Source organism: Globicephala melas, chromosome 3 (genome assembly GCF_963455315.2).
Source record: "Globicephala melas chromosome 3, mGloMel1.2, whole genome shotgun sequence".
NCBI lineage: Eukaryota > Metazoa > Chordata > Mammalia > Artiodactyla > Delphinidae > Globicephala > Globicephala melas.
Genome location: NC_083316.1, coordinates 166,313,419 through 166,321,071, shown reverse-complemented (window position 1 = coordinate 166,321,071; position 7,653 = coordinate 166,313,419). Strand labels below are relative to the sequence as shown.

Genomic DNA, 7,653 nt, shown 5'->3' with positions numbered 1-7,653 from the left:
GTGCTGACTGTGGCATTTGGCTAGGGAAATTATATTTGGCATTCCACCCCGATGGCTTGCAATTTTTGGCGTAGCTTTTAAAACAGTCGCTTATACTATCACTGCAGTGGGGTTTGGGGAGTGAAAGTAGGGGCCGGAGCTTAATTCATCCTCTTTACTCAGAAGGACAGCTGGCCGCAGATCTGGGGAAAGAAGATTCCAGGCAGGGGGACAGCAGGTGTGAAGGAACAACCTTGGTACCATGCGGTGGATGCTCCAACTTGTGCAAGTGTCAGAATCTTCTGGAAGGCTCCTTCAGACACTGGTTGCAGGGCTTCCACTCCCAGAATGTCAGCAGGTCTCGGGTGAGGTGCTAGAATTTGCAGAGCTAGCAAGTTCCCAGGTGATGCTGGTCTGGGCCTCGTGCTTTATAAACCGCTGGTAAAACGGAAACGTTCAGCACCTGTGAGTCAACACGAGCCAGCATCATCACAGTGGTCGCCTCGTAATTCCCCAGAGAGGCTTAATACAAGCTTGAATACAGGGCCGGCATCCGATCCTTGTTCGGTTGAACCAACCTCCCTGCCCCCATTTCCCCGACGGCTGATGGGTGACTGAGATCAATTGCCCGGTCCACCCTTCCATTTTCTATAGGGAAAGTGAATCCTGGAGCGGGTTAGGGAGTTGGCCGGCTGGTCTGAGCAGAGCAGGGCTTCTATGGGAGACCAGGGCTTTTCTAGGGCTGGCCATCTCTCAGTCCAGGGCTGCTTCCTCTTTTGGGGCCGAGTTTTGACCGCTTCTCTGGTCCTCCTCCCGCCCCCGCCCCCGCCCACACCACCACCGGAGAGCGAACGGGAAATTTGAGTTTCCTCTGCCTCACTCAAGGCTGTCCCTTTCCTACAAGGGGAATTTCTCCACCTGGACTCTCCAGGCTTCTGCTTGTGGGGTCCAGGGGGCCCCTGATGGGAAGCGTCTAGGTGGGTGGGCGGGGGCACGCCAGGGAAGGTCCAGGGGTCCTGGGGCAAAAGAGGGAGGGGAGGGGGAGGGCTGAGCAGGGCACTTAGGGTTCCACTGGGAGGACTTATGCTCCACAGGAGAAGGGGGCTGAGGCCTGGCTATCTTCTGACCCCTCTGAAGATGTGCCGGGTTTAGGAGAGCCCTGGAGGGGCCCCATTGCTGGGGAGCTAGGGAGTGATAAGAAATTGGGGAAAGAGGCAGAGAAGCAGAGAGGCGCAGAGATAGATAAGCGGGGAGACACAAGAGAGATAATTAGGAAGAAAGAGGGTCGGTGGGGCAGAGCTTGGAGGGAGGGGGAGAGAGAGAGAGAGAGAGAGAGAGGGAGGGAGGGAGGGAGAGAGAGAGGGAGAGATCCGGGGAAGAGAAAGTTAGGGAAAGTTCGGACAGAACGTGGAGGAGGCGGGGCGGGCGGGAACCAACCTACCGGGCGGATCTCTGGGATCCCCACGGGCCACACCCCGGAAAGCGGGGCTTCGGGATTTTATATAAAGCGCGGTGCAGCTGCCTCGGACCGCAGCCGCCCGCAGCCGGCCATGCCCTCCAGCACCCACGCCGCCCCGGATCCCGAAGCTCAGCGGCCGCTCGCGCCCTCGGGCCGTTCCTGCCACCCGCTGCCCTGGGCCCTGAGCGCCGCGCTGCTGCTGCTCGCTGCCGCCTGCGCCGCCTGCCTGGTGCGCGCCTGGGCCGCGCCCGGGGCTCCTGCATCGCAGGTCCCCGGCTCCGCGCGCAGCCCGAGACTCCCGGAGGGCCTGGAGCTGATGCCCGACGCCCGCACCCGCCTCCCCGACTCTCCGCAGGTGAGATGCGGCCCGATCTGGACCCCGGGAGAGACCCCTACCCAGTTCCGGGACCCCTTCTCCATTCGCTCCCCCTCCACCCCGAGGTCCTTTCTGCATCCCAGGCCGATGGTGGAGGGACCCCCATCGTCCCTCTTGGACCTCCGAGGGCACCGCTTCTTTATCCAGGACTTCGGGGGGCACCCTTCTCGTCCCGCACCCCCGTGAGACCCCATCTCATCCCGGGACCCCAGAGGGGAGCACTTTCTCCATCGCGGACCCCGAGGGACATTTTATCTCGAACCACTGAGGGGGCTCCCCCTTTCTTTCGTAACTCGCGGAGAACCCAGGTTTTCTCCCGGACCCTTGGGGTACCCCCTTTCTCTCTCAAGACCCCCCAGTGCCAAGCCCCCTGGAGGGACTCTCTCCTCTTTTCCCTCCTGAGGCCTCGGTGTTCTGTCCTTGCACACAGTAGGGCTGGGGCAGCGCGCGCGCTCTTTTGCAGCGGGAAGGGAAGGGAGCCTCTTTTGCAGCGGGAAGGGAAGGGAGCGTAGGCCCAAGACTCGCGCAGATCCCGGGCACTCCACTTTCCAGAGGGCTGCGGGTGCGGGAGGGGGGACCTCCACCCACTTTCCGTTTGTCCTCTCTCGGCAGGGCGTGTTCGCGCAGCTGGTGGTGGCCGACGGAGGTGAGTGATTCCCCCCGACAGGGGGAGGGTGCACTAAGAGGGAGAGCCCCAGGAGAGGGAGGCCTCCTCTGTGACCCAATCCGACCCTCTTCCCCTCCCTTCTGTGAAAAGTGTCCCCTCCCTTCTTAGAACCGCGTCAGCCCCTCTCTGGGCCTCCTCCTCCTCTGACCCCCATCTGTGCCCACCTCAGACCCCGCCCTCTCAGAGCTGGGGCTGGATGCCGCAAATCTCAGCCTGGTAGGGTCTCTCCCACTGGGCTCTGGGAGAGACGGACCCCTCCTTCCCAGCCCTGTCTCCCTTCCTCCCTTCTGGAAACCGTCTTTCCCGTTCACTTCCGCTCCCTCTTCCCGAGACCCTCCTCCCCCCTCTTCTGGAGACTCTCCTCTCTACCTCCTTCCTCTGCCCCTCCCCCTTCCAGACTCCCCTCCTCGTCCTTCCTCCGGAGACCCTCCCCCTCTCCCCTCCCCTTTCTGGGGACTCTTCTTCCCACCCCTTTCCCTCCCCCTTCCAGACTCTCCTGCCACCTCCTTGCCTTCTCTCTTAAGGAGACCTTCTCCCCATCCTGTCCTCTCCTTGGAGTCCCTCCTCCTTCACCCTCCACCCCCTCCTCCCTCCCTTTATGTTTCCTCTAGGATTTTTCCTCCTTCCCCCACAACCTCCCCCTTCCTCCCCCCTTCCCCTTCTCCATCCCCCCTCCTCTTTCCCCGCCTCCCACTCTGAGTCCTTTCCTTCATTCTATGCTAACTCTGCCCCCTATCCCCCTCTCCTCCCTCTATAAACCCCATCCTTCCATTCCTAGGAGCCCCCTATCCCCCCCATCATCCTTTTTTTTTTAATTTTTTTTTTTTTTTTTTGCGGTACGCGGGCCTCTCACTGTTGTGGCCTCTCCCGTTACGAAGCACAGGCTGCGGACGCGCAGGCTCAGTGGCCATGGCTCACGGGCCTAGCCGCTCCGCGGCATGTGGGATCTTCCCGGACCAGGGCACGAACCCGTGTCCCCTGCATCGGCAGGCAGACTCCCAACCACTGCGCCACCAGGGAAGCCCCCCTCTTCCTTTTTGGCATTACATTTCCTCCTCCTCCTGGTTCCTGGAAGTCTGTCCCCCTCCACTTCCCCTATCTCCCTCTTCCAGAGAGTCTTCCCCCTCCCTCGGAATCCTTTCCTTTCTTCTATCCCCCCTTCCCCTCCCCCAGCCCCCCTCTTTCTGAGACCCTCTCCGAGTCCCCTTACCTTTCTCATATCCCCCTCCCCACTTTTCCCTCTTGTCCTCTCTCCCTCAGAGCCCCTCCTCCCCTCCCCAGGGCTGCGACCTCAACCCTTAGCGATGCCCCCATGCTAAGCATGCCCTGCGTCTTCCTCCCACAGTGCAGCTGACCGAAGGGCCCCTGCACTGGTGCAGCGAGCGGGGGATGACAGGTGTGACCCTGGCACCCGGTGTGAGCTATGACAAGCACACGCACGAGGTGGTGGTGGCCCAGGCCGGAGTCTACTATGTTTTCTTGCACTTGGCGCTGAAGCGTGCAATGGCCAGCAACGGCAACAGCTCCGGCTCTGTCTCTGTGGCCCTGAACCTGCGGCCTCTCCAAGCTGGGGCCGCTGCCCTGGCCCTGACCTTGGACCTGCCACCCCCATCCTCCGGGAACTCAGTGGCTGGTTTCCGGAGCGGCCTGTTGCACCTGGATGCCGGACAGCGCCTGAGCGTCCACCTGCACCTCGCGGTCCGGGAGCCTCGCGCCTGGCAGCTCTCAGCGGACGCCACGGTCTTGGGCCTCTTCCACGTGAACACCCAAGTCCCCACTGGACTCTCCTTGACACAGCTGACGTGACCCCCAGGCCTAGGTGCCACCCTCTGGACCAAGACTGAATCTTGCCTTCCTTTCTTGGGGCCCCTGGTGATGGGGTCTAGCTACTCTACCTCACTGGGCTGGGCCGGGGTCCTTGCTGCTGAGCCCCTCTTCCAGGACTCTCCGGGTCCCTCTATCACTTGGTATTTATTCTGAGCCTGAGCTCAGACAGTGTACATTATATTAATCCGTTCAACTTATATTTATTGAGCTTCTGCTCTGTGCCAGGCACTGTGCAGGGCTAGAGAAACATCAAATAAAAAAGACCTCCCCTCCATCCTTATTTATGTTAATATGTGAGAAATAGAGACTCATTCCCAGTACCCTCCCCCCGCCCCGCATGGTACTCATGGGGCTAGCTTGTGGGAGTCCAAGTAACTATGTTGTGTGAGCTTTACTCATTCATGCAAATTTTATCAGGCACTGTTTTAGGTGTTGGGGACACAGCCATGAATAGGACAAGACAAACCCCCCAGCTTTTGCCAAGCTGACGGTCTAGTACGCTGGCTTGACACTGTGACCGTGTGTGACCCTGTGTAACTGGGGCATATGGGAACGTGTGAGGTGGTACGTGATGTTAGATAATAAAGTATTTATATATGTTATGACTTCTGTATATTGAGCATTTACTATATACCAGACAATGTGAGTTATCTTGAGATTTATATAACTCCCCTGTGCCTTAGGGATTTTATTATTCCCGTGTTACTATTATCTGTGCTCGTGAGATGTTTTACCTATACTGTGTCTGGTGGTGGAAATACTGGATAATGCCATTTTGCAGGACACTGCTTGCTAACTCTGTGTTCTGTGTCACCACACTAGTAACTTAACACACTATTGACCGGGGGATTTTTGCAGAAACTAACACCTGTGGCATTAATACATCCCCGGTCAATAATGGGTTAAAATCGGCCATGGTGAGAGCATTTACACTACAGGAAGTGGCAAATGTTACAAGTCAGGGCTTGATTTATTGTTTGTTGATTGTCTATACTTAAAGTGCAGGTGAAAAGGATGTTCAACACGTAGATTACACTTAAGTGGTTCTTTTTTTAAAAAATTATTTTCTTTTATTTATTTATTTATTTTTAAATTTATCTTTGGCTGCATTGGGTCTTCATTGCTGCACGCGGGCTTTCTCTAGTTGCGGTGAGCAGTGGCTGCTCTTCGTTACACTGCACGGCCTTGTCATCGCGGTGGCTTCTCTTGTTGTGGAGCACGGGCTCTAGGCACGCAGGCTTTAGTAGTTGTGTCACACAGGCTCAGTAGTTGTGGCGCACGGGCTTAGTTGCTCCGCGGCATGCGGGATCTTCCTGGACCAGGGCTCGAACCTGTGTCCCCTAGCAATGGCAGGCGGATTCTTAACCACTGCACCACCAGGGAAGTCCCTACACTTAAGTGGTTCTTACCTGTAACTGTTACATTGTGACTAGCACCCCAAAAAATCAAGAAAGTCTTTCTCTAGTGTTTTCAAACCGCTATCTGATTTAGCAAAGAAGTTGCTCACATCATCATAAAGCAAGTGAAGGGTGAACATGCATCTTTATTGTTTTGTTCCATCTCAGTCTCTAAAGGAAAATATCAACCTCCACTCACTTGTTTCTCACTTGCAAGCATAGATTGGCTCTGGGTACAAGAGTGGAGAAAATCAAGGAAGGCGTTCTGTGAGAATCAGTTTTGGCTGTATGGAATTTGCAGTGCAGAGTCTCTTATATTTTATTGTTGGAGCTTGTGTGCTATACACTTATGCCAGTAAAATTGCTAATAAACACAGATATTCATTTCACTCCTTGAGAGCTGGTTGTTAAACATTTACCAGCATCCCACGGTCCTGGCCAGTTCTCCCAAATCCCCTAATTTCCCCACCATGCAGATCTTCTGCCCACTGGCCCATAGAAACCAGCTGGACCTTGGCTTCTGGGGCTGGGGTGGACAGGGAGGTCTCCACAAAGCAGGCGACCTTGATGGGGACTTAGGAGGGATGGGGGTGAGGCAGAAGTGGGAGAGTGGGAGAGCTTTGCCTGTGCTGGCCAGACAGGAGGGTGTGAGATGGGCAATGAAGATGGAGATGTGGAGGTGAATGTCATTTGCCTGACCCGTCTCTACCTCTTCTCAAAGAGTTCCATTCCCCACATCCCTTCTGAGAGAGCAGAACTGACATTGAGCTGACATCCATGAATGTGGCCATACTGGTCATTAAATTATTAAACTAGCCTCTATGCTAATTGGCAAATGCCTGTTACTCCCCGCCCCTTTTTCTGCATGCTTCCTCTGAACCCCTAGGATGGCCCTGGTGATCTAGCATCCAAAGTGTTAACTCTGGGGGCACCCCTGGGATTGGTGGGGGAAGGGTGTGGTCCAGGGGCCAGCTTCAAATCTGACTGGTCAACGTCTGGCTACACTGGTTGTTTCCAATTTTGATCATCCCTGGGACCAAGTGGTGCCACTTCTCTGGCACAGCTGATTGGGTCAGGGTGGATACATGACTCAAGCTGGGCCAATCAGATCTCCTCGGTAGGAATGTGGGCGGGCCTGGCATTCCTTAACTTATTAGTCAGGAATTGGAAGGTGTATGGGAGGGAGAAGCATGGAAGGGCCCATGGGCAGAGAGAGACGGGAGGAGGAAGATGGGTGGGGATGTATGGATGAGACCACAGAGCCCTAGAGAGAAGGAGGAACCATCTAGACTTCCCATTTGCCTCTTCCTGTTACATGGGATACCCTATGCATTAGTTTCCTAGGGCTGCCCTCACAAAGTGTCACAAACTGGAGGACTTAAAACAACACACTTTTTTTTTTTTTGCGGTACGCGGGCCCCTCACTCTTGTGGCCTCTCCCGTTGTGGAGCACAGGTTCCGGACACGCAGGCTCAGCGGCCATGGCTCACGGGCCCAGCCGCTCTGCGGCATGTGTGATCCTCCCGGACCGGGGCACGAACCCTCGTCCCCTGCATCGGCAGGCGGACTCTCAACCACTGCGCCACCAGGGAAGCCCAAAACAACACACTTTTATTGTCTCCCAATTCTGGAGGCCAGAAGTCCAAAATCAAGGTCTCAGTAGGGCCATGCTCCCTCCAAATGCCCTAGGGAAGAATCCTTCCTTGCCTCTTCCAGCTTCTGGGGGTTGCCAGCCATCCTTGGGGTTCCTTGCCTTACAGCTGGGCTACTCCCAGGAAGGACATGGATTTTGTGGGGGACACTATTTAACCCAGTACATCTAGCATCTACCCTTGCGGGGGCATGAGAAACTTGAGTGTCCTCCCAGGAATTTCCTGCTGGGGTGGGTTCTGTTCTGTGCTGCTATTAGGGGAACCACTGACTGAAACCGCCTGCCCTAGCCAGGAAC

General features: G+C 56.2%; 1 protein-coding gene across 1 annotated transcript; it reads left to right on the top strand.

Moving 5' to 3' along the window:
• The first annotated feature begins 1,346 nt into the window (after positions 1-1,346).
• TNFSF9 (TNF superfamily member 9) lies at positions 1,347-4,910 on the top strand. The gene is made up of 3 exons (XM_030879452.2): positions 1,347-1,793; positions 2,427-2,460; positions 3,827-4,910. Exons 1-3 carry the CDS (start codon positions 1,530-1,532, stop codon positions 4,285-4,287), a joined length of 759 nt encoding a protein of 252 aa, XP_030735312.1. The 5' UTR covers positions 1,347-1,529; the 3' UTR covers positions 4,288-4,910.
• Positions 4,911-7,653: the final 2,743 nt, after the last annotated feature.

Excerpts from the sequence above, each read along its gene's own strand:
- TNFSF9 (XM_030879452.2), top strand. The coding sequence starts at position 1,530 with ATGCCCTCCAGCACCCACGCCGCCCCGGATCCCGAAGCTCAGCGGCCG. Across the intron at positions 1,794-2,426 it reads GCCTCCCCGACTCTCCGCAG|GGCGTGTTCGCGCAGCTGGT; the intron begins GTGAGATGCGGC and ends CTCTCTCGGCAG. Across the intron at positions 2,461-3,826 it reads GCTGGTGGTGGCCGACGGAG|TGCAGCTGACCGAAGGGCCC; the intron begins GTGAGTGATTCC and ends TTCCTCCCACAG.